Here is a 27,356-nt window from a genome sequence, read left to right as displayed (position 1 = left end):
ACTCTGCATCAAGCAAGTCTATTGGCCCCGTTTTTTTTTCCAACAGCATTTGTTCACTTTGTGTCTCTGTGTCACATTTTGATAATTCTCCCAACATTTCAAACTTTTTCATTATTACTATATTTGTTATGCTGATCTGTGATCACTATCCTAGGTGTCACTATAGTAATTGTTTTGGGAGGCCATGAACCACGCCCACATAAGACCGCGCACTCAATAGATAAATGTGTGTGTTCTGACTGCCTCACCAACCGGCCATTCCTGTGTCGCTCTCCCTTTCCTCGGGCCTCCTTACTCCTTGAGATGCAATGATATTGATATCAGGCCAGTTAATAACCTACTACAATGACCTCTAAGTGTTCAGGTGAAAAGAAGAGAGGCATGTCTCCCACTTTAAATCAAAAGCTAGAAATGATTACATTTAGTGAGGAAGGCAGGTCGAAAGCCAAGACAGACCAAAAGCTAGGCCTCCTGCTGCAGTTAGCTAAGTTGTGACTGCACAGGAGAAGTCCTTGAAGGCAATTAAAAGTGCTGCTCCAGTGAACACATAAATGCTATGCAAACCAAACAGTCTTACTGCTGACATGGAGAAAGGTTAGTGGTCTGGACAGAAGACCAAACCAGCCATTCGGTTATCTTAAGCCAAAGCCTAATCCAGAGCAAGGCCCTAACTCTCTTCAATTCTGTGAAGGCTGAAACAGGTGAGGAAGCTGCAGAAGAAAAGTCTGAAGCTAGCTGAGTTGGTTCATGAAGTTTAAGGGAAGAAACCATCTCCCTAAACATCAAAGTACAAGATGAAGCCCCAAGGGCTGATGTAGAAGCTGCAGTGAGTTATGCAGAAGATCTAGCTAAGATCATTAACGAAGGTGGCTACACTTAACAGCAGATTTTCACTGTGGATGAAACAGCCTTCGACTGCAAGAAGATGCCATCTAGGATTTTCATAGCTAAAGAGGAGAAGTCAATGCCTGGCTTCAAAACTTCAAAAGCCAGGCTGACTCTCTTATTTGGGACTAATGCAGCTGGTGACTTTCAGTGGAAGCCAATGCTCATGGACCATTCCAAAAATCCCAGAGCCCTTCAGAATTATGCTAAATCTACTCTGCCTGTGCTCTCTAAATGGAACGACAAAGCCTGGATGAGAGCATATCTGTTTACCACATGGTTTACTGAATATTTTAATCCCACTGTTGGGACTACTAGGCAGGAAAAAAAACACACAAAATTCCTTTTAAAATATTACTGCTGGGGGTGCCTGGGTGGCTCAGTCAGCTGAGGGTCTACCTTTGGCTCAGGTCATGATCCCAGGGTCCTGGGACTGAGCCCCACATCAGGCTCCCTCCTCAGTGGAGAGTCTGCTTGTCCCTCTCCCTGTGTCCCTCAGCCCCCGCTCATGCTTCTGTGCTCTTTCTCAAATAAATAAAAATAAAATCTTTAAAAAATAAAATATTACTGCTCATTGATAGTGTAACTGGTCACCCAAGAACTCTGATAGATATACGAGATTAATGTTCTTTTCAGGTCTGCTAACACGACATCTATTCTGCAGCCTGTGGATCAAGCAGTAATTTTGATTTTTAAGTCTTATTATTTAAGAAATACATTTCATAAGGCTATAGCTACCATAAATAGAGATTCCTCTAATGGATCTGGGCAAAGTAAACTGAAAACCTTCCGGAAAGGATTCACCATTCTAGACGCCATGAAGAACATTCATGATTCATGGGAAGAGGTCAAAATACCAACATTAATTAACAGGAGTCTCTAGCCCTCATGGATGACTTTGAGGGGTTTAAGACTTTGGTGGAGGAAGTAACTGCAGATGTGGTGGGAAACAGCAAGAGAATCGGAATTAGAAGTGGAGCCTGAAGATGGGACTGAATTGCAGCCATTGTTTTATCTCATGATAAAACTTAAAAGGATGAGGAGTTGCTTCTTGTTGAATGAGCAAAGAAAGAGGTTTCTTGAGATGGGATCTACTCCTGGTGAAGAGGCTGTGAAGCTTGTTGAAATGACAACAATGGATTTAAAATACTACATAAACTTAGTTGACTAGGCCATGGTAAAATTTGAGAGGACTAACTCCATTTTGGAAGAAGTTCTGCTATGGGTGAAATGCTATCAAACAACATCACATGCTACAGAGTAATCATTCATGAAGAGTTAATCGACTGCAGCAAACTTCACTGTTGTCTTATTTTAAGAAACTGCCACAGCCACCACCCTGATCAGTCAGCAACTGTCAACATCATGGCAATAACCTCCCCCAGAAAAAAGATTACGGCTCACTAAAAGCTCAGATGTGGTGAGCATTTTTTAGCAATAGAGTATTTTTATTCATTAATTATTTATTTTTAAAGTAATCTCTACACCCAACATGTGGCTCGAATTCATGACCCCAAGAATCAAGAGTCACATCCTCTACTGGCTGAGCCAGACAGGTGCTCCAGCAATAAAGGTTTTTGTTTTGTGTTTTATATAGAGAGAGTGAGCAGGGGGGGAGGGGCAGAAGGAGATGGAGAGAGAGAAGCTCAAGCAGGCTCCACACTCAGCACAGAACCTGACGCAGGGCTGGATCTCACGACCTTGAGATCATGACTTGAGCCAAAATCAAGAGTCGGATGCTTAACCAATTGAGCCAGCCAGGCACCCCAGCAATAAAGTATTTTTAAATGAAAGTATATACATTGCGGGGCGCCTGGGTGGCTCAGTCGTTAAGCGTCTGCCTTCGGCTCAGGTCATGATCCCAGGGTCCTGGGATCGAGCCCCGCATCGGGCTCCCTGCTCAGCGGGAAGCCTGCTTCTCCCTCTCCCACACCCCCTGCTTGTGTTCCCTCTCTCGCCATGTCTCTGTCAAATAAATAAATAAAATCTTAAAAAAAAAAAAAAAAGAAAGTATATACATTTGTTTTTTTAGATATAACATTACTGCATAACTAACAATCTACAGTATAGTGTAAACGTAATTTTTAAATGACTGGGAAAACCAGAAAATTCATTTGACTCACATTGGTTTTTTTAAGATTTTATTTATTTATTTATTTATTCAGAAAGAGACAGGGTGTGAGTGGGGGTGGGTAGGAGCAGAGGGAGAGAGAGAATCTTAAGCAGGCTCCATGCCCAGCATGGACCCCAATGTGGCTTGATCTCATGACCCTAAGATCATGTCCTGAGCTGAAATCAAGAGTTGGCCATTTAACTGACTGAGCCACCCAGGCACCCCTAAAGATTTTATTTTTAAGTAATCTCAACATCCAACGTGGGCCTCGAACTTACAACCCCAAGATCAAGAATCGCACGCCCCACCAACTAAGCCGGCCAGGCACCCCTGACTCACTCACTTTATTGCGGTATTTGCTTTATGATGGTGTGCTGGGAACAGACCTGCAATACCTCTGAGATATGCCTAGGTATGCCTGCACTCCATGAACAGTATCAAGGCTCAGAAAGTTGTGAGCCACTCATGGGAAGATTATAAGGACACAAAGAGAAAGGCAGCTTCTGAAGGAAATGGGTCCCCAGTCTTTTATGAGCAAAGGGGAACCACTCTCTTTATGGCAAACTTACTAAGAAGAGTACTGCATTCTTAAAACCAAGAACAGGGCTCAGGATAGGCAGGAGAGCACGACAGCAGGACCACACAGAGGGGAGAAGTTCTCAGGAAAACTGGGATGACCCCTACAGACAAGTCTCAGCCAAAGTTGGCAGATTCAACCAAGACCTGAGAGCTCCACATGTGGCTACAAAGGCAGTTTCCATCAGAGGCAGAGTCTGGGCGGCCCAACCCCACACTCACCGAATGTATGAGTCTTTCTTGCCACAGACTACACACAGGTTCTCTTTAACCATCAAGTAATAGTCTCCTGGAGATTCGGGTCTTCCTGCAGGTTCAAACTGTAGCTTGACCACAAAAGGCTCCTCACTCACCAGCTCTTAGAGAAAAGATAAGAGGTCAGTGTTTGCCCACCTGTCCCTCAGGAAAGAAGCCCCACCTGAAATGTTCTCTGCAGTGTCCTGGCAGAGATCATGATTTCTTGCTTCTGAATAGCCACGTCCCACTTGTGTCAAGGTCGTTCTGCCTTCTTCTATCCCTCCCTGTCCCTTGTCTCTCTCTCCACTCCTGCCAGTACCCACGTGCACCTAAATGTAGATGAAACAGGACAGGTAAGTCTCACACCTCCAATGCCTTTGTCCAGGTACCACTGAGCTTTCCTTCGGTCACAAGTGCAGAGGGGCTGTCCATCAGGAGCATGGAGGAAGCAGTTATCATAAAGGGGTGATTTTCTGCAGGGAAAGGAGAGATTAATCTAAAACTGGAAGCTAGCTCTGGGCCAAGGTATCCGTTGCCTCCCATGTTGTCTTTTTTTTTTTTTTAAGATTTTATTTATTTATTTGGCAGAGAGAGATTGAGAAAGAGCACACAAGCAGGGAGAGTAGCAGAGGGAGACGGAGAAGTAGGCTCTCTGCTGAGCAGGGAGCCCAATGCGGGGCTCGATCCCACATGACGTGAGCCGAAGGCAGACGCTTAACTGACAGCCACCCAGTCGCCCCTCCCATGTTGTCTTCTGAGTGACTCCAGCTATTCTCAACACTAGGGTCAAACATTATATTTATGGGAAAAAACAAATAGGGCAAAAAAAAAAATCATGTCTGTTTCTCCAACTGCATGGGCTAGGAACTAAAAATGAATTCATGTATCTAGTTCTTGTATTTATGGAACAAGGAGTGAGTTGGGTAGTATATACACACAGCTCTGATGTGAAAGCGAACAGGAGCAAAGCACTAAGAAAACTGCTCTACAGAGTAATCATTGGGTTAAACAAAGTCAATCAAAATTAAAGAACTTCAAGCTAAAGTAATGAGGGCCACATGGGTTTATTTCTGGCTCATACGCAATACTTGCTTCAATTTAATCATCCAATTCCTAAAGGCACTCTGCTACGGGGACCAAACTTCCACTCCAAAGTACTTATTAGTCATCTTTTTGCAACAGAGGCATAAGTCGTACAGAAAAACTCTCACTGGTTAGAGAATGATACTGGCTTAGAGCTGGATGCCTTTCTAAATAATCAAATACCAAATGAGCAGGAAATCAGATGATGCATTTCTCCTGAAATGTATGAGGAAAATTCATGTTATTCATTTTCGCAGCTATCCTGAGCAAGCAAGGAGTAATAATTATACCCTCATTTATAACTAGAGAAGTTACAAGGCTCAGGTCATATCAGGATCAGTGACAAAGCTAGGGTAAGCTCTCCTTATATCCACTCAATTCTAAAAATTACAAAGTAAAAGAAGGGGAAAAGGAGGAAAATACACAAATAGATCAAAGGATAGCTCCAAATGTCCTTGAAGGAAAGGAAAAAATAAAATTAACCTCTGGGGGAAAAAAATTTAACCCCTGGAGCACCTGCTACCCTACCACACAACCTTCTCCCCAGACCCAAGATGAAGCATCATGCCTTTTGCTGGAGGCTGGGCCTCTGAGCCTCTCTACCAGACAGAGAACAACTCAGTTACCTGGCCGAATAGCCCACCCCCAGGGGCTTTCTTTTATGCTTTCTGGGATCTCTCCCTTGGTGGTTGCCTGCCATCATTCCATCTGTCTTAGACTTCTTATGTCTTGGCTTCTGCTGAGCTTCTGCTGCTTCCCCATTAACCTCTTCCCCAAGTCGGCTGAATCCTTTGCTTCGGAATGGGATGTCTACCACATCCTGGCAATTTTCCAAGACTTTTCTCCAGCCCATGTGGTCATCGTTTTCATCTAGAGTTGAATTCCTAGAGAAAGGGTATCCAAGAAGACGGAGAAAGAGAGCCACTGAAATCTGGGCATCCCTGGCAGCATAAATCACCTGAAGAGAAAAGTCAGAGATCAGTGGAATCTGGAAGGCAAACCAGAAAGTGCAATTTCCAAGTCAATCACAAAGATGCAGACAACTTTCAGGATTCTAATTCAAGATGTACAATACCCTAAGCACCATGTACTTCTTTTTTTTTTTTTTTTAAAGATTTTATTTATTCATTTGACAGAGAGAGACACAGCAAGAGAGGGAACACAAGCAGGGAGAGTGGGAGGGGGAGAAGCAGGCCTCCCGCGGAGCAGGGAGCCCCATGCAGGGCTCGATCCCAGGACCCCGGGATCACGACCCGAGCCGAAGGCAGACGCTCAACGACTGAGCCACCAAGGTGCCCCGTGCACCATGTACTTCTTAAAAGCCTTTTATGATGAACTATTTCACACTATACAAAAGTAAACTGAATAGTATAATCAATCTTCATGTTTCTTGTCTATGTTAAAATAATGACTTACTCTGAATACTCAAAAATCCTAACCTATATAAACCCAGTGAAGTTTCTTTCTATCTGTTACCAAACCTGATAGACAGATTTTTCTCAAGTTTGGGTGAGTGTAGTCACCACAAGTTTGACAACTAGTACATGAAATTCACTTTGGAGGTGGCCATGATCTAGAACACCTGAAAACAAGATTTACTGAGAGGGCTGTGTGACTTTCAATCAGAAACAACCTGCCATTAAGATGTGGAAAACAAGCATGGGTTTCAAGCATGGGCCTCAAATCAAAAGTCACAAGGGCTCATTTCTGGAATTTATTTATTTAATAATGGTAAGCCACCCTCCCAAGCCACTGGTGATGGAAAAGCTGGTCATAAATAAAAGTAGCCAAAACTATCATTAATAGCTTTTCCCAACAAAGGAAGTAAAGACTTTAAAATTCCTTTAATTTATCTGTAGTAACCAAGCCTGGTAAGTAATACTATTAGGAAGGATTTTTTATGCTTTTTAGAATAGAATAGGTTTGGATAAAATCTTCCTAGACTCAACAATCTATACATCTACCAGCAGGTTGTCTCCCACAGGAAAAGTGTGCTTGAATGTTAAGAGTTTAAAGTGCTTTTTAGGGGCGCCTGGGTGGTTCAGTTGGTTAAATGTCTGCCTTCAGCTCAGGTCGTGATCCCCGGGTCCTGGGATCGAGCCCTGTGTCAGGCTCCCTGCTCAGTGGGGAGTCTGCTTCTCCTTCTCCCTCTGCCCCTCCTCCCACTCATTCTCTCTCTCACTCTCTCTCAAATAAATAAATAAAATCTTTAAAAAAAAATAAAGTGCTTTTTAACAAACTGTTAAGGAAACCAAGGCACTTTCAACAGATACTGTTGAGACAACTGGATGACCACATGTAAAAGAATAAAATTGGACCCCTACCTCACATCACACACAAAAATTAACTCAAAATGGATCATAAACATAAATGTAAGAGCTAAAACCTAAGACTTGTAAAGGAAAACATCGCAGTAAATGTTCATGACCTTGGAGTAGGCAATGATTTCTTGGATACAACACCAAAAGCATAAGTGATAAGCAAAAAAATATATTAACTGGGCATCATCAAAATTAAAACCCTTTTTGCTTCAAATGGTGACCTCAACCAAGTAAGTGAAAAGACCACCTGAAGAATGGGAGGAAATATTTACACATTATATATCTAATAAGGGACTAGTATCCAAAATATATAAAGAACTCTTAAAAGTCAACAATATAAAAACAACTCAATTAAAATACGAGCAAAGGATTTGAATAGATGCCTCTCCAAAGAAAATATACAAATAGCCAACAAGCACATGAAAAGATGTTCAGCATCATTAGCCACCAGGGAAATGTAAATCAAAACCACAATGAAATACCATTTCATACCTACTGGTATGGCTCTAATCAAAAAGATAGACAGTAACAAGTGTTGGTGAGGATGTGGAAAATTGGAACCTTCATACTTTGCCGGTAAGAATATAAAATGGTACAGCTACTCTGCAAACAGTCTGGCAGTTCCTTAAACAATTAAACATAAAGTTTATGACCCAGCAATTCCACTCCTAGGTATATACCCAAGATAAGTAAAAACATATGACATATGTCCACACAAAATTTTATACACAAATATTCATAGTGGCATTCTTCATAACAGCCAAAAAATGAAAGCCATCCAAATCTCTACCAACTGATGAATGGATAAACAAAATGTAGTATAACCATATAATGGAGTATTGCATAGCAATAAGAAGAAATTAAGTCCCAATAAATGTTATAACATGAATGAACCACAAAAACATGCAAAATTAAGAAGCCAATCACAAAAGACCATATATTGTATGATTCCATTTATATGAAATGTCCAAAATAGACAAATGTATAAAGACAAAAAGGTAGATTAGTGGTTGCCTAGTGTTAGGGTGTTGTGGGGGGGATGGAATGTGACTGTAGGATGGGAAGTGACTGCTAATCAGTATGGAGTTTCTTTTTGGGGTAATAAAAATGTTCTAAAATTAGATAGTGGTGATGGTTGCACAACTCTATAAAAATACTAAAATCCACTGATTTTTACACTTTATTATTTTTTTTAAGTAGGCTCCATGTCCAACATGGGGCTTGAACTCACAACCCTGAGATTATGAGTCACATGCTCTACAGAATGGGCCAGCCAGGTGCCCCAATTTGTATACTTTAAATGCCTGAATTATATTGTATGTAAGTGATACTGCAATAAAACTGTTAAAAAAAGAAAGAAAGGAACCAAGGCACAAAGTGACTTACTTAGGGTCACAGAAAGTCAGAAATAGCTGCAGAAAACAAATTCAGATAATTTGACTCCCAAACTCTCTCACAGGATAATGTTAACCTGAAGATATCAGCTAAATCTTTCCAATAACAACATTTTGGAAGGAAGAACAAGAGAAGGCTAAAATCTAGGCCTACGGGGGCGGTAAGCCAAAAATCCAAGAATCAAGTTAATTTGAGCCACAGAGAATGGCAAAGCATTAGGAATGGGAAGCACCAGGTATCTGTGAAAGTAAGTACAAGTAGGGGTGAAAACAAGAAGATAAGGTGAAAGCCTTCATAAAGAACACTTAGAACCCTAGACCTTCTCCTTTATACCACAGGGCTGGCAATAACTCCTTCTCTAACCCCCCAAAAAGTAAAAGTTTAAGTCATATAATGGCTAACTCACAGAGGATCTGGATCTAATAACACCAGGCCTGGCATGGCGGGGCAAAGTGTCACCTGAGAAAGGGACTATGGGAAAGTGTACATATGGATTGGTGAAACTACCAATACCTTTCCCCACTCAGCAACCAGAATATAAGCAAAGGGGCTTATACCTCTTAGGCAGAAAACTAGAAGATTCATCTCTGGAGAAACTGAGTAGCCTGAGAAAAAAGAGTTTCAGTTACTGACATGTGACTATGATCTATAGGTACTGATAATAAAGCCCACTGGTCCAAAAGCCCTGGCTATATTTGCTATGTTCTCAATCCATTTCTTAAAATTCAAATTTAAATATCATTTTCTGTATCTTCTAAAATCTCATTAAGCTTTATGTTTATAATTAGAACAAAATATTGAAATAAAGAATGAACAGGGGCGCCTAGATGGCTCAGTAGGAAGAGCGTGCAACCCTTGATCTTGGGATTGCGAGTTCGAGTCGCATGTGGGTGTAGAGGTTACTAAAGAAAATAAATAAACTTAAAAAATTTTTAAAAAAAGAATGAATAAGAGTCTTTGGAAATTCTGAATTCTCACAATAATAAGGATCACAAATTTGGCTTCAAATTTGGTAGCAATTAACTTCTCCTCCCCAACTTTTTATTTTAAAAGTTTTCAAACCTACAGAAAAGTTAAAAGAATAATAATGCCAACTGACATTCACAACTGTCAATACTTGCTTTATCTCTTTATAATATGGACACCACACACTTTTTTGTACCTGAACACATTTCAAAATTAAGTTGCAGCTATTATGATACTTCATCTCTAAATGCATCAGCATGTACTTCTTAAGAACAAGGACATTCTTCTACATGACCTCACCATTACCACACCCAAGAACTTTAAAAGTGACAAAGTACAATAATACACAGTTCTACTGGAATGTCTTCAATTGTTCCAAACATGTCTTTTCAGATGGTGCAAGATTCTGGATTTTTAGTAAGCTTATAGAATTGCATAGCCCATCACCACAATCAATATTAAAACACTTCCACCACCTCAAAAAGAAACCTTATTCCCTTTAGCAGTCATCCTCTACTTCTTTCAGCCCTAGGCAACCATTAATTTCTGTTGTCTCTACAGATTTATATATTCTGAACATTTCATAAAAATAGAATCTGATATGATATTTTACAACTAGCTTCTTTCACTTAGCATAATGTTTTCAAGATGCATCCATGTTGTACCATGTGTCCTTTTTATTTCTGAATAATATTCCATTATAAGGCTATACCACATTTTACTTATTCATTCAACAGTTGATGGACCCAATCAACAAATAAGGAACTCAGAGGAAAATGAAGCAATACAGGAAGAAGAAAACCTCAGAAATCTTTAATACTCTAAGATAACAGAAGATACTGTATCTATTACACAAAAACAAAGTAATTTTAAAAGTGAATATTCAGAGGAGACCAAGAATCTCTTGTCACTTAAAATTATGACAGGAATAATTAAAAATTCAATAGAAATGTTAGAAGATAAACTTAAGGAAATTTCCCAGAAGGTAAAACAAAACATATAGAGATAGAAAAATCAGGGAGAAAATATTTTTCCTAGGAAATCAGAGGATCAATTCAAGGGGGTCCAATATCCAAATAATATGAGTTCTAGAGAAAAAAGGGAGGGAAATTTTCAAAGAAATATTATGAGAATAATAATCTGAACTAAAAGACATGAGCTTCCAGATTGAAAGGGCCCACTGGCTTCTAATACTAAAATGAAAAATAGCCCACACTAACGTATATCATCTTGAATTTTAGGAACTAAGAATAGGGGCGCCTGGGTGGCTCAGTCGTTAAGTGTCTGCCTTCAGCTCAGGTCATGATCCCAGGGTCCTGGGATTGAGCCCTGCATCGGGCTCCCTGCTCGGTGGGGAGCCTGCTTCTCCCTCTCCCACTCCCCCTACTTGTGTTCCCTCTCTTGCTGTGTCTCTCTCTGTCAAATAAATAAATAAAATCTTTAAAAAAAGAAAGAACTAAGAATAAAATGAAGATTCTCCAGAAAGGAAAACAAGTGACATGCTCAGTATCAATACTGGAAGCTCTAAGACAGGGAACATTACCTTTGAAATTCTGAAGGAAAATGATTTTCACCCTAAACTGCTGTACTCAGTGAAAGTATCAGTTCATAGACAGTGAAGCCAATATCTTTTCAGACATGTAGGGTATCATAAATTAATTTCCTATGCTCCCTTTCTGAATGTACTCCAAGAAAAGGAAGGGAAAAGACATGGAATTTGAAAGACAGAGGATCTACTCCAGAAGAAAGGTGAAGGGACTCCCTAGGCTGAGGGTAAATGCAGATTCCAGGGTCAGAGATGGGCAGCAGGGCTCTTGGAAAGAAGCAGGATGACAAAGGGTTCTGTCTGGAAGGGACAGCTCCAAGGGAAAACAAAAGGCGTAAGTCACCTCATGTGTCAGAACCGGCCAAGAAAAGATGTAGGGTTCCATTAAAGAGTCCAGGCTTGAAACAGTTAATAGGTATATAGAAAACAAAGCAAACAAAAGTACAAATTATTACTCCTAGGAAAACAAAAAGTTGTATAAAAAAAAAACTTAACTGTAGCTTACTATGTGGCTCAGCTAAAATAATATCAATATAAGTAGATATTAATCTGATAAAAATGATGATTTAGCTATACTGGGAAGATGGGGAAGGGAAAAAGTATTTGGGGACAGAGGAGTTACAAGAATATTAAATCATGTCTTCCACTGTAAGAAGTCGAAAGATAATTTAAAAAATAAGAAAGAGTAATATATGCATGTAATTTAAATATATAATGGTAATTACCAGGAAGAAATGAAATTGGTTGCCACTGAGTGGGAGGAAGACACTGTTTCTTACAATGTCTTATAACACTTTGGTTTTCTAATTATGCATTTGTATTCATAATTAAACAATTACATTTTCTGAAATACCTGGCATATAGTAAATGCTCAAAATATAAAACACAGTAGGGACTCTTACTGTTACTTAAGTACCATTTACAAACCAGTTATCTTCAGTGAGTCTCTTTTCAAGTATTTCCCCCCAATACTTATATTTGAAGATTACAATTACAAGAACTATACTTCATAAGCAATGGCTCTTCCATTCTTCAACTACTCTGATAAGAAGTACCTGGTCCTCAGTAAGATTCTCAGCATCCCAGTTGCTACAACGAAGCAGAAGGGACTTGTCAAGTGGAAAGTTCAAAACCGTCTCAGCAAGTGATTTCAGGCTGAGCCCATTACAGAGCAAATTGTTTCTATAAGAAATAAGTAAGTGATGTATCAAAAATGGGCAAAAGAAGAACAGGCAAATCAAAAAAGACATTTAAACGGCCAATACACAGATGGCAGACACTTAAACTCACTAGACATCAAACGAAATAAAATGAAAATTATAAATAATTTATCTATAAGATTGCAAAGATTTAAAAAAAATAACTATCTACTATTGGTGGAGCATGAAGAATCAGTCTAATCTAAAATTCGTGAACAGGGCGCCTGGGTGGCTCAGTTGGTTAAGCGACTGTCTTCGGCTCAGGTCATGATCCTGGAGTCCCGGGATCGAGTCCCGCATCGGGCTCCCTGCTCGGCGGGGAGCCTGCTTCTCCCTCTGACCCTCCCCCCTCTCATGTGCTCTCTGTCTCTCTCATTCTCTCTGTCTCAAATAAATAAATAAATAAATAATCTTAAAATTCGTGAACAGTCCATTTTTATAAGCTTTATTGAAAATAGTTTAACAATAAAGAGCTTTCAAAATTTTGAACATGAAAATTCTCTGATTCAAGAATTCCACTTCTAGGAATTTATCCTAAGGACAAATGCACATAAAATGATCTTCACTGCAGTACCATTTATAGGAGCAAAGAATTAGAAACAACCTAAATGCCCATCAACAAAAGGCTGGTTAAATATTTATGCAATTAAATTCCATACAGCTATTAAAAATAAGGATGTGGATGGGGCACCTGGGTGGCTGAGTCGGTTAAGCATCTGACTCTTGGTTTTGGCTCAGGTCATGATCTCCTGGGTCCTGGGATGGAGTCCCACACCTCTGCTGCCCTGCTGGGCTCCATGTTCAGCCAGCAGTCCACTTAATGATTCTCTCCCTCTGCCCCTGCCCCCTACTCATATGAATGCTCCCTCTTTTGCTCTCTAAAATAAATAAATAAATCTTAAAAAAAAAATAAGGATGTGGATCTATATTGATGTGAAAAGATGTCCATGACATATTAGTTAAGTAAAAAGAGACTGTGGGAGAAAACATATGTTGTGGTCCCTTTATGTTAATATATATACCACATTCCAGATGTATGTGTATGAGTCTAGTTATGAGAGAGACAAAGCACAAAGAGATAACTAGAAAGATATCAATCACATGTTAGTGATATTATCTCTGGGTATGGGATTTGTGGTGATTATCTATCTTTATATGTTTCTACATTTGCATTGGCTAGTATTCATGTAATTACTTTTCAAATTTGAAAACTGAAGGTACAAAAGACAACAACCTTTCTGCCCTTCAAACACTTTCTGATTAAAATACCTGCAGGGTGGCGGAAAAAATTAATTTGTCCAAGGTTCAGAGATTCCAAACAAGAAATAAATGTGAAATTAAGAACACATTGGTCTACACAAGTGGAGCTGACTTCCTGGCTACCAAGTGAGAGACTAGAAGTTTTAGAACAGGAAGCTTAGAGGTGGGGGTTCACATCAGGGTTACTGCAAGCAGGACTCCCTCAGGTACTGTAGGAAATGAAATCATTATAATGATGAAGAAAAGGAAGTCTTTCCCTACAAAAACCAGCAGTAATTGATGGATTTCATTACCCCCAAAAGGCAGTACTGACTAAAAAGTAAAAACAGGTCCAGACATACTGAGGGAAAAATACATAATGTCTTGGTTCAATTAATGAAAATTAAGGCTTTGGGAGACAAAAAACTCTCTTCTGTTTTGTTGGAAATTATAAAAGTAATGAATGCTTATTATTAAAAGTTCAGACAACAGGAAAGCATCACAGGTGAAAAGTAAATGTCTATCGCCCCATACTTCCACTCCTAAGGAATAATGACTCCTAACAGTAGGCTGTGGCCCCTCCAGACCTTTTCTTTTTTTTTTTTTTAATTTAATTTAATTTTATTGTGTTATGTTAGTCACCATACAGTACATCATTTGCTTTTTGTTTTTTGTTTTTGAAGATTTTATTTATTTATTTGACAGAGAGAGACACAGCGAGAGAGGGAACACAAGCAGGGGGAGCAGGAGAGGGAGAAGCAGGCCTCCCGCCAAGCAGGGAACCCGATGCGGGGCTGGAGCCCGATGCGGGGCTGGAGCCCGATGCGGGGCTCAATCCCAGGACACTGGGATCACGGCCTGAGCCGAAGGCAGACGCTTAACGACTGAGCCACCCAGGCGCCCCAACATCATTGGTTTTTGATGTAGTGTTCCATGATTCACTGTCTTCGTATAACACCCAGTGCTCCATGCAGTACATGCCCTCCTTAATACCCATCACCGGGCTAACCCATCCCCCCACCCCCCTCTCCAGACCTTTTCTATGCACAAATAGATAAACTAATGGTTAAGCGGAGGAGGAGATTACATGTTTTTGGTATCTGTTCTGGTTTTTGCTCTGCAATGTGCTGTATTACTTAATAGATCAGATACTTCCATTCATGATAAGTATAAATGTACTTATTTCATTCTTTTTTTTTTTTTTTAAGATTTTATTTATTTATTTGACAGAGACAGACACAGCGAGAGAAGGAACACAAGTAGGGGAAGTGGGAGAGGGAGAAACAGGCTTCCCGCCGAGCAGGGAGCCCAATGTGGGGCTCAATCCCAGGACCCCAGGATCATGACCTGAGCCAAAGGCAGACGCTTAATGACTGAGCCACCCAGGCACCCCTATTTCATTCTTTTTAATAGCTGTATAATTTTTCAAGCACGGCTATTCTTTAATTCTTGAAATCATTACCCCCGTTGAAGGACAGTACTTAATTTTTAAGCTACTTGATTCCATTTAGGTCACTAGTCTTTTTTTAAATGTCATATTTGGAAAGGTTGCACGTTTCTTGAGAATTAATTAAAAACAAGATGCCATCTTTGCCGTTTCAATTCAACAGGAAAGATTCCAAAGTCATATACAACAATCTCTATAATAAATTACCTCTGGTTAACATATAACACAAAATATAAAGAGTAAGAAGAAAAGCATTACCAAAAAATGTGCTCCTCCCAACGTCAACTGAAAGTAACAACTACTTATGGCAAACGTCAGGAGCAACCTACAGCTAATAGAGCGAAGTATAATCTTTGCACTATAATGTCAAATCTCTTAAACTATAATGGCTAAAGCTTCTAATTTTACTACTAAAGTGTTCAACAATAAAATAATAATAATTTTTAAAATGTTTTTAAAAATCTCATTAAACACGGAAAGGCCGAATAAATACTTCATTCTTATTTCTAGAGAAGTTCATGGTAATATTCAGCTTTGGCCAAATTCTTATTTTGATGCGTGGTCATTCTGCACTTAGTGAAATGGAGAATTCATGCACCTCTCATTTCTATCTATTCATGGAGAGGACTGTAATTGCACAGAAGAGATTTGGAAGGACGCACTGATCGATGAGGGCTCTGAGGGAGGTAGTGACAATGACAACAATGACGAGGACATTAATAAGAGCCAAACACAGCAGTATACCGCACTGTCTCTGGGTGACACACTCTTTCCAAGTTCTTCACGCAGTTTAACTCTTGCAATCCTCACACCAATCCTGGGAGGCGGGAACCTAATTATTGCTGCAGATTAGGGAAGTGAGGGACAGCCACCGCACAGCCCACTCCAGGGTCAACTCTTAGCTCCTACACCCACCGCCTCTAACAGAGGAGAGTGACAGCGGACACCTCTGGGGAGGTGGTGCCCAGTGGGGGAGTGGGGGGGGAGGCCTGGTGAGAGGTGCCTGTTGGGGTGACACTCCAAATACTTTCACAGATTTAAATTTTTCTTACAGTAAATATGTCAATGTATTTCTTGAATACGCTTGATAATTTACAAGCGTTGTATTTACATAAGACAAACTACTAAGCTAAAATAAAATTCCATTTTATACTAAAAAATGGTAAGAAGAGATTTTTTTTAAGTTTTTTGTGGTTTTTTTTTTAAAGATTTTATTTATTTATCTGACAGCGAGAGAGAGCAAGTAGGCAGAGAGACAGGCAGAGGGAGAGGGAGAAGCAGGCTGACCGCTGAGCAGGGAGCCCGATGCGGGGCTCGATCCCAGGACCTTGGGATCACGACCTGAGCCGAAGGCAGACGCTTAACCGGCGGAGCCACCCAGGCGCCCCAGGATCATGACCTGAGCCGAAGGCAGACACTTAACCGGCTGAGCTACCCAGGCGCCCTGGTAAGAAGAGATTTTAATCAGGCCTTCTCTTAGTTTATCAAATCCTCTGAACTTTTAATGTCAGTGTCATTTGAGGTAGGGAGAGAGGCTACCTCACTCCACATTATTAAGATGAGGACACACACACACACACACACACACAGGCACACATGACAAGGTCATTGCCACTCCCTGAAAAACAAGTTAGAATAGAATTTCCGTAAGAATAGAATTCCAAGGAAAAGGGAAATCTCTCTTTCTCCCAGTAACTTTCTCCCACTACTTTTGGCCTAAAGCAGGGTTTGCAGACTCAAATGTTTATCAGGAGGAGTTGGGGTTACAGTGGATGGGAGAGGTGGGGACTCTGGCGATTGAACAGAGCATGGGCATCTAAAGACACATACCTCTCCCCAGCAATTGTTACCATCTAGAACCCCTGACTTTGCTTAGTCAAATCATCTGATTTTTCAGATGCCCCAAATACAGACTTTTACATCAAATCTTCTGGATTTAAACTAAAAATTCCCAAAAATATCATATGGGGAGCGGTGCCTGGGTGAAGCGTCTGCCTTCAGCTCAGGTCATGATCCCAGAGTCCTGGGATGGAGCCCCACCTCGGGCTCCCTGCTCCGCGGGAAGCCTGCTTCTCCCTCTCCCACTCCCCCTGCTTGTGTTCCCTTTCTCACTACCTCTCTGTCAAATAAATAAAAATAAAATCTTTAAAAATATATATATATCATATGGGGAAAAAATAAATAAAAGCAAAAGCAAAATGTGAAGCCCTAATTTAGCCAGTGGTGCCATCAGTTTACAACCTGTAGCTTATGGAGACACCTTATCGATGTTTCATCTAAGAAGACCAATCCTAGGTAACTAAAGTTTTCTCAGAAGCTGGAATATTTCCTCACAAATTTATATGCATCTCAGAAGCCTCTAGGCTTCTAAAAAATTTTGGATGCTTCCTTACTGTTCTCAGTACTCCACAAATCTTGCTAAGATATTTGCCCCACAGCTCCAGGAACCCCAGCATTCATACAACCCTACCTCTGCCTCATGGCTAGGTACCGGAGGTCCAGGCACCCCTTAACCACGAGGCCGTAGTCCTGCAGAAGCTTGCTGGCATCTTCTGAACATCCTACTCCAACTTTTAAAATAGTGCCATCTGCCAGAATGTCCAACAAAGTTTTTGGTAGTGTTTTTCCTCCACAGATCAGCTTTGGCAAGCGAACTAAGACACAGAAGCCACTTGGGGAGGCCATTTGAAGGAGTGACAGAGGGCTGGCTTTGCCTTCCGAATTCACCTGCAACAGAGGAAAATAGGGAAACAGGTCATGCCCTACCACAGCACCAAGTACAACATGAAACTGGCAAAAAAGTCTAAGAGGGACATCCTTAACTTCCCAAAGGAAGCGGCTGACCAAATTTTGGTTCAAATAGAAGGATGAGCCTATGCTAACAAATGCAATGGACTCTGAAGCAGCAACCTAAACAAATGTGAGCCTGAAATGTGAGCAGTCCAGAAAGAGTGACACAGAGGAGAGCTGGCTGAGTCATGTGAAATGTGCTGGTTTTAAAAGTCTAAGTGAAGGGGCGCCTGGGTGGCTCAGTCGTTAAGCGTCTGCCTTCGGCTCAGGTCACGATCCCAGGGTCCTGGGATCGAGCCCCGCATCGGGCTCCCTGCTCGGCAGGAAGCCTGCTTCTCCCTCTCCCACTCCCCCTGCTGTGTTCCTTCTCTCGCTTTGTCTCTCTCTGTCAAATAAATAAATAAAATTCTTTTAAAAAATTTAAAAAATTTAAAAATAAAAGTCTAAGTGAAAAAAGGCTAAGGAGTAGAGTGCCAAATGATAAATACACACTTTTCATTATCCAGACTCTCAAACATGCGCGCTAGGAATGCTACTCATTTACCATGTCGTTACTGCCTCAAGATCCAATATTTGACAACAGGTAGAAAATACAGTACTATAAGTAAGTGGTACCTGCCAATAAAATAAATCCTGGTAGCACAAAATGCTTTCTCAGCATTTTATGATCACAAATGGTGTTCACTAAGGAAAAAAAAGGTATATTGAGCATAAGCTAGGATCCTTATATCTTGAGAAGAAAATCACTTCATATATTAACTGATTTAGTTTTAGGGCGCTTGGGTGGCTCAGTTGGTTAAGCATCTTCAGCTCAGGTCATGATGCCAGGGTCCTGAGATCAAGTCCCACATGGGGCTCCCTGCTCAGTGGGGAGCCTGCTTCTCCCTCTCCTCCCTGATCGTGCTCTCTCTCGCTATCTCTGTCGCTATCTCTCTCTCAAACTGACTTAATCTTTTTGAGGTAACAGGTAAGTTGGAGAAAAAAGCTGAAAGCTAAGAAATTATTCCCAGAAAAATTTACTTGCAAAGTTCACATTAATGAAAGATCCTCTAAAGCTATCCCACGGAACCCAAGTTAAACATCCAAGAAATCCCAATCCTCATTTTTCGGGAGAAGAAATTTAGGACCTACATGTGAAGCAGTTTGCCTACACATGCAGGCATAATGACAAAGTGAGGACTAGGACCAAAATTCCCTGATCTAGGGCGCCTGGGTGGCTCAGTTGGTTGAGCAGCTGCCTTCGGCTCAGGTCATGATCCCGGAGTCCTGGGATTGAGTCCCACATTGGGTTCCTGGCTCAGCGGGGAGCCTGCTTCTCCCTCTGACCCTCTCCCCTCTCATGCTGTTTCTCTGTCTCTCTCTCTTTCTCTCAAATAAATAAATAAATAAAATCTTTAAAAAAAAAAAAAATCCCTGATCTAGAAGGGCAGTTCTCAACCGAGATTCATTTGCACCCCTTCCACTACCCCAGGGAATATGGCAACATCTATAGAAATTTTTGGTTGTCACAAGTTGGGGGATGGGGTGCACAAGTATCTAACTGGTAGAGGTCAGACTGCCAATAAACATCCTACAACGTACGGGATAGCCGCTCACAACGAATCACCTGCCCCAGCTATTTACAGTGGGGAACCCCACTCTGGGCAGTGTGGTGCTCTCACTACCACGGATCATCATGCCAGGCCCTGTGCCACGCGCCACTGTGGCTATAAACTTACGCAAGAGATGGAATGTGACTCAGGGATTACGGCCTTATTGGTAGAGTACAATACACACAAGCTCACACCATCAGAAATGACACGGTAAATACCAAAGGAGTGGTTCAAACAAAGTGTTACAAGTAACCTGAGGTAGGATATTTCATAGCTGAGATGACCAAAACCACAGAGAGGAGATAGTCACAGAGCTGCTGTTAGAAACAAAACTCAGAGAGCCCTCGTCTTTGACTTCTACTTTACGAACTCATAAAAAAATGTCTGGGACATACATATATATATAAATATGTATTTATATATTATAAACATGTAGTACTATTTGTAGTACTATGTTAACATGTTAGAGACATTATTAAACATACACAAAAGTAAAAACTTTTAATGAATGATGCCATCAAAAATCATAGACAAAATTTCTAACACTTTTTCCGTATTTCAGTGATTCACTTAGACAGCGATGATTTAGAATCTCCTTTCTGAGGGCCAGTGGATCATCCATTTTGGCTTCAGGAAGTCTAGAGCTGATAAAACTTTCTGGAAAAGACCACAATTCTTTAAATGACCCCACGATGGCAGCAGAGAGTAAAGAATGATTTGGGACCATCTTCTGGGCTTTGAACAGATTAATGAGCAACCTTAGTCTATAGAGTTTATGGTATCAGTTAAATTTAGACCATGTCTTTGAGATACAAATGAGCTTGTCCTTTTCAAGTGACAGAATAAAGGCTTAATAAGCCTGGCAAGTAATAATAAGAGGATGAGAAAAAAAAAATAGGAGGATGGAAAGAGAACAGGAGACAAATCAGAGATGCTGAGAGAAGCCAGAGCACCTAAGTCCTTAAGTACAGATAAGTAATTAAGACACGTCGGTTTTATGCAAAGCAATGAAAGGGTTTTAAGCAGAGGACTGACATGGTCTGACTTTCATTTTTAAAAGTTCACTCTGGTTACTAAATGGAGGAGGGATTGTAGGTGCACAGGGGTCCAAGCAGGGAGGACAGTCAGGAAGGTTCTACACAGGTCCAGATGAGAGTCACGTGAGGCTTGGGCTAGGGAGGAAGCAGAGAAGATGTAGAGAACTAGATGGAAGCTATGTCTGTTTTGGAGATAGCACTAGGTACTATTACTAGAAAGGGGTTAATGGTAAGGAAATGGAAATAGACCTCCAGTAGGCCTGAAGCCTGGGCCTGCAGAACAATGCTCTTCGGAAAATAACCTTCACTTCATTCAATCTTTGTTGCACCAGTTATTTGCACCTGTTGATCAAGGATATCTGTAGCCAGAGACTCTAGAAAATATCAGGCAGGAGACAGGGGCCAGAAAGATATTTAACACCTCCATCCCCACCTTCCCAAGAGAAAGGCATGTTTTACCTTCTAAACACAGCAGAAACCTCATTTTGTACAAGTGATTTATGCATAATTGTACATTACCATGGGTAATTCAGCGGGGTCTGGAAACCCATACCTCTACCTCTATCTGGTAGCATGCTGTGTTATTTCCTGTTTCTGCAACTACTTCTCTGAATTTCTATATATTTTGCCATTGAAGAAACCCAGCATTCCATAACCGCCTGTTGGTGTCTTTTTTTTTTCCTTTTTCTTTTTTTCTTTTAAGATTTTGTTTAGTTATTTGAGAGAGAGAGGGAGAGAGAGAGTACCAGCGGGTAGGGACAGAGAGAGAGGGAGAAGTAGGCTCCCCGCCGAGCAGGGAGCCCCACATGGGGCTCAATCCCAGGATCCTGGAATCATGACCTGAGCCGAAGGCAGACGCTTAACTGAGGCACCCAGGTGCCCATGTGTCTGACTTTAAATCTTATCATTTCTGTTAGTTAGCCCTTTGGGGGTTGGATGTTTCCCTGATGTTCATCTTAAAGGTGGAGAAGACTAAGGATAATACAGATTTAGGAAGAAAACTCAAGAGTTCTTTTAGGAACGTGTTAAGTTTGAGATGACTATTAGACACTGAAGGGAAGACATCAAGTAGGTAGGTGGATCTAAAAGGCTGGAGTTCTAATTTTGAGAGTCATCAGCGTATCAATGATATTTAAAGCTATAAAACAGATGAGCTCACTTAAGAGAAGAATGTAGATAGAGAACATAAATTCGTGGTCCATGGACACATCTGCTGATCCACAGACACATTTAATATTATTGTTTTAGTCTCCACGTATTTAAAAACCTGCACCAAAATTTAAAAATGAGTGAAGTTCACATGTTTAAAAAATTTATATTCCAAGTTTCTCTGAAAGAACTGGACAACCTGGCAACACTGGGCTTGACCTATATGGCAGCTTCCTCATTTTTTTAAGGCATGAATTCTTTAATTCACCATAATGTCTTCTCAACACTGAAGCCTGCCACCCTCCCCACCACCCCAACCACCACCACCCCTCCCCACCCCTGCTTGAGATCATGACCTGAGCCAAAGTGGGACCCTTAAACTAACTGAGCCTCCCAGGCACCCCACCACTGTTTTTCTAATAGAAAGAAATATTTCTCAGGATCCATGTCTCTATTAAAGCTAGGAAAATAAAAGATCATAGAGGCCTTGTATTTAAAGAAAAAAGGGAGGGAGCATATTTCTTTATGAAGTTTAAGAATATCTCTATATGCTCAAAAAATGCAAACAATCACTCCACATCTTCATTTACATTTCCCATCTGGAACTTGTAGGCATGAGTTTGCAATCCCTGGGGTAGACAGAGAAGAGACCAAGCCTGAGCCACCTCAGTATTTAGATGTGAAGTAAAAGAGAGATCAGAAGACAAAAAAGAGTAAAGAACAGTATGATAGAAGGCAGGAGAGTGTGAAGACATGAAAACCAAGAAGAATGTCTTATGTAGGAACTATGCAGATGCTTTTGAGAGCTAGAATAGCACGAGTCCACATAAGTGTCTGCTGGATTGAAAACAAGAAAGCCATCAACTTGATCAATTCCAGTAGGGTAGTCTAGTAGGTCAGATTAAAGTAGTTTGAAGAACTAATAGAGAATAGCAAATTATACCCAATCAAGTAGAAGAAAAAAATGAGAGAGCAGATACCAGTGAAATAGAACACACACATACAATAACGAAGATCAACAAAGTGAGTAGTTGGTTTTCTGAAAAGACTAATAAAATTGATAAGCCCATAGAAGGAGTAATCCAGAAAAAGAGAGAAGCACAAATAAGTGATGTCAAGAATGAAAAGGGAGGACGCCTGGGTGGCTCGGTCAGTTAAGCGCCTGCCTTCAGCTCAGGTCATGATCTCAGGATCCTGGGATCAAGTCCTGCATCAGGCTCCCTGCTCAGCGGGGAGCCTGCTTCTCCCTCCACTCATGTGCTCTCTCTCTCTCATATTAAAAAAAAAAAAGGGTGGTGCCTGGGTGGCTCAGTCGTTAAGCATCTGCCTTCGGCTCAGGTCATGTTCCCAGGGTCCTGGGATCGAGCCCCATGTCCGGTTCCCTGCTCCACAGGGAGCCTGCTTCCCCCTCTCCCTTTGCCTCTCCCCCTGCTTGTGCTCTTTCTTGCTATCTCTGTCACTATCTGTCTCTAGCAAATAAATAAATAAAATCTTTAAAAAAAAAAAAAAACAAGTATATGCCCATAATTTTAAAATTTGAAAGCAGCTTTCGATGAAAAATATAATTTACCAAAACAGACATGAAGATGGGGTGCCTGGCTGGTTCAGTCAGAATAGCATGCCACTCGTGATCTCAGGGTCAGGAGTTCAAGCTCCATGCTGGGTGTAGAGATTACTTACTTATAACTAAATAAAAAAAAAATTTTTTTTTAAAAGGCATGAAGAAATAGAAAATCTGACTAACTCCAAAACTATTAAAGAAATGATATCCATAATTCAAATACTTCCCTAAAAAACCAAAAACAAAAAAACTCCAGATGGCTTCCCCAGCAGATTCTAGTCAAATATTTAAGAAAAAAAGAATGGCAATCTTATACAAACTCTTCCAGAGAATGCAAAAATAAGGAAAGCCTTAACTTTTTCTATGAGACCAGCATGACTTCTTATCAAAATCAGACAGGGTCATTTCTAGAAAAAAAAAATTACAAGCCAGTATCACTCATGAACATAGTTGTAAAACAAAAAATCCGGAACGCCTGGGTGGCTCAGTCGTTAAGTGTCTGCCTTCGGCTCAGGTCATGATCCCAGGGTCCTGGGATCAAGCCCCGCATCGGGCTCCCTGCTCCGCGGGAAGCCTGATTCTCCCTCTCCCATTCCCCCTGCTTGTGTTCCCTCTCTCGCTGTATCTCTGTCAAATAAATATATATAAAAAAATAAATAAAACAAAAAATCCTCTAAAAAGCATTAGCAAAATGAATTCAACAATGTATAAAAAGAATAAGACATCATGACCAAGTTGAATTTACTCCAGAAATTAAAAAGTCAATGTATTTCACCATTACCACAGAATAAAGAAGAAAAACTTCATAGTCAGCTCAAGACACAGAAAAGGGCGCCTGGGTAGCTCAGTTGGTTATGCATCAGACTCTTGATTTCAGCTCAGGTCACGATCTCAGGGTTGTGAAATCGAGCCCTGCATCAGGCTCTGCACTGAGCAGGTAGCCTGCTTGAGGATTCTCTCTCTCCCTCTGCCCCTTCCCCCTTAAAAAATTGTTTAAAAAAAATAATAAAAAAAAGAAATGCAGAAAAAGCACTTGATAAAATTCAACAATTATTCATAATAATAATAATTTTAAAAACCCTCCTAACAAACAAAGAATAGAATGCAATGTATTTAGGGGCCCCTGGGTGGCTCAGTTGTTAAGCGTCTGCCTTCGGCTCAGGTCATGATCCCAGGGTCCTGGGATCGAGCCCCACATTGGGCTCCCTGCTCAGCAGGGAACCTGCTTCTCCCTCTCTCACTCCCCTTGCTTGTGTTCCTTCTCTCACTTTGTCTCTCTGTCAAATAAATAAATAAAATCTTTAACAACAACAACAACAAATCTTTAACAACAACAAAAAAAGAATGCGATGTATTTAATCTGGTAAAGAGATCTATAAACAAACCTATGGCAGATATCATATTCAATATGAAAATGTTGAAAGCTGTCATTGTGAGATAGGCAATGAGTCAAGGATACCTACTATCACCACTTCTACTAAGCACGACACTGTGATCCTAGTCACTATGGTAAGATAGGAAAAGAAACAAAAAGTGTAAGGACTGGAAAGAAATAAAATCATCATTTCTCAAATGATGTAACAGTGTACACAGAAATCCAAAGAATCTACAAGTGAGTAATTTGAATTAATGAGTTTAGTAAGGTTCCTTAACAAAAGAGAAATATATAAAAATCAACTGCATTTCTTTATACCAGAAACACAAAAAATTTTAAAGATTTCATTTATAATAGAATTTTTTTTTTAAAGATTTTATTTATTTATTTGACAGAGAGAGACACAATGAGAGAGGGAACACAAACAGGGGGAGTGGGAGAAGGAGAAGCAGGCTTCCCTCTGAGCAGGGAGCCCGATGCAGGGCTCGATCCCAGGACCCTGGGATCATGACCTGAGCCGAAGGCAGACACTTAACGACTGAGCCACCCAGGTGCCCCTACAATAGAATTTTTTAAATCACAGAAAACTATAAATAGATTTTTAGGAGAAATTAAAGATCTAAATAAATATTCTTAGATTAGAAAACTCAATATTATAAAAAGTTACTCCCCACAAACTGATCTATTGATGCAATACAATTTCAATCAAAATATAAAAAAAAAAATTCTGTAGAACCTGAAAAGCAAAAATAAATAAATAAGGAAATGTAAAGGACCAAGACTAAGATATTCTGGAAAAAGAACAAGATGGCAAGAACTGCTGTCCCAGATATCAAGAGTCATCATAAAACAATAGTAACTAAGATAGTTTGTAATCATAGGTGCAAGAATAGAAAAACAGACTACTAGAGAGCCCAGAAACGGATTTTATATACAGACACTTGTTTTGTGGTAAAGTGGCATTGCTGAGCAGTGAAGAAAGGTTTATCTTCTCAATTCATGGTACTAGAACAACTGGATATCCATATGGGGAAAAAATGAAACTTGACTCTAACACACACACACACACACACACACACACACACACGCATGCACGGACACACATCAATTTCAGGTGAACTGTAAATCTAAATGTGCAAGGTTAAAACCACAAAACTCCAAGAAAATAATACAGAAGAATATCTTTATGACTAAGAGTAGGACAAGACTTCTTATATACCATATAGAGCTTCTGATTATCAAAAGAGAACATTAAAAGAATGTAAAGATGGGGTCGCCTGCAGCAAAGGAAACAGTCAACAAAACCAAAAGACAACCGACAGAATGGGAGAAGATATTTGTAAATGACATATAAGATAAAGGGCTAGTATCCAAAATCTATAAAGAACTTATCAAACTCAACACCCAAGGAACAAATAATCCAGTCAAGAAATGGGCAGAAGACATAAACAGGCATTTCTGCAAAGAAGACATCCAAATGGCCAAGAGACACATGAAAAAATGCTCCACATCACTCGACATCAGGGAAATACAAATCAAAACCACAATGAGATACCACCTCACACCAGTCAGAATGGCTAAAATTAACAAGTCAGGAAACGACAGATGTTGGCAAGGATGCGGAGAAAGGGGAACCCTCCTACACTGTTGGTGGGAATGCAAGCTGGTGCAGCCACTCTGGAAAACAGGATGGAGGTTCCTCAAAAAGTTGAAAATAGAGCTACCCTACCACCCAGCAATTGCACTACTGGGTATTTACCCCAAAGATACAAATGTAGTAATCCGAAGGGGCAGGTGCACCCCAATGTTTATAGCAGCAATGTCCACAATAGCCAAACTATGGAAAGAACCTAGATGTCCATTAACAGATGAATGGATAAAGAAGATGTGGTATATATATATATATATATATATACACACACACACACACACACACACACAATGGAATACTATGCAGCCATCAAAAAATGAAATCTTGCCATTTGCAATGATGTGGATGGAACTAGAGGGTATTATGCTAAGCAAAATAAGTCAATCAGAGAAAGACAATTATCATATGATCTCACTGATATGAGGAATTTGAGAAGCAAGACAGAAGATCATATGGGAAGGGAGGGAAAAATGATACAAGATGAAACCAGAGAGGGAGACAAACCAGAGACTCTTAACCTCAGGAAACAAACTGAGGGCTGCTGGAGTGGAGGGGGGTGGGAGAGATGGGGAGGCTGGGTGATGGACATTAGGAAGGGTATGTGCTGTGATGAGTGCTGTGAATTGTGTAAGACTGATAAAATCACAAGACCTGTACCCCTGAAAAAATAATACATTATATGTTAATAAGATGGGGTGCTTGGCTGGCTCAGTCAGTAGAGCATGCAACTCTTGATCTTGGGGTTGTGAGTTTGAGCCCCATGTTGGGTGTAGAGATTACCTAAAAATAAAATCTTAAAAAAAAAATAATGTAAAGGCAATTCACAGAATGGGAGCAAACATTTAAGGAATACATTTAACTCACAAAGGATTCATAGCCAGAATATATAAAGAAATCCTATAAATCAGTAAGAAAAAGACAATTCAAAGACTTTAAGGGGCAAGACACTTGAACAGGTACTCCATAAAAGAAGATATCTAAAAGATCCAGAAAATGTAAAAAGGTGCTCAATCAAAAAATAAAATAAATAAAAACTTTTTAGCACAATGAAGGAAACAATCAACAAAACTAAAAGGCAACCGAGAAGATATCTGCAAGTGACATATCTGAAAAAGGGTTAGTATCTGAAATATATAAAGAACTTCTAAAACTCAACACCCAAAAAATGAATAATCCAATTAAAAAATGGGCAGA

At 40.3% G+C, this 27,356-nt stretch overlaps 1 protein-coding gene across 5 annotated transcripts in view; it reads right to left on the bottom strand.

The window, feature by feature from the left end:
• EXD2 (exonuclease 3'-5' domain containing 2) overlaps nucleotides 1-27,356 on the bottom strand; it is a 58,381-nt gene that overhangs the window by 12,265 nt on the left and 18,760 nt on the right. For all 5 annotated transcript variants that reach the window (XM_045901080.3, XM_064571239.1, XM_045901083.3 and 2 more), the window contains exons 3-7: nucleotides 17,478-17,734; nucleotides 12,178-12,304; nucleotides 5,521-5,852; nucleotides 4,178-4,284; nucleotides 3,797-3,932 (exon numbers count right to left, since the gene is read on the bottom strand). In XM_045901080.3, coding sequence (XP_045757036.1) covers nucleotides 3,797-3,932; nucleotides 4,178-4,284; nucleotides 5,521-5,852; nucleotides 12,178-12,304; nucleotides 17,478-17,734 — 959 coding nt within the window. The remainder of the gene's footprint in view (nucleotides 1-3,796; nucleotides 3,933-4,177; nucleotides 4,285-5,520; nucleotides 5,853-12,177; nucleotides 12,305-17,477; nucleotides 17,735-27,356) is intronic.

Source organism: Mirounga angustirostris, unplaced genomic scaffold (genome assembly GCF_029215605.1).
Source record: "Mirounga angustirostris isolate CCGP_5_RB_7025 unplaced genomic scaffold, mMirAng1.0.hap1 SCAF_9, whole genome shotgun sequence".
Classification (NCBI taxonomy): Eukaryota; Metazoa; Chordata; class Mammalia; order Carnivora; family Phocidae; genus Mirounga; species Mirounga angustirostris.
Note: the sequence above shows the minus strand (reverse complement) of the source record. Positions and strands in the feature narration are given on the sequence as shown.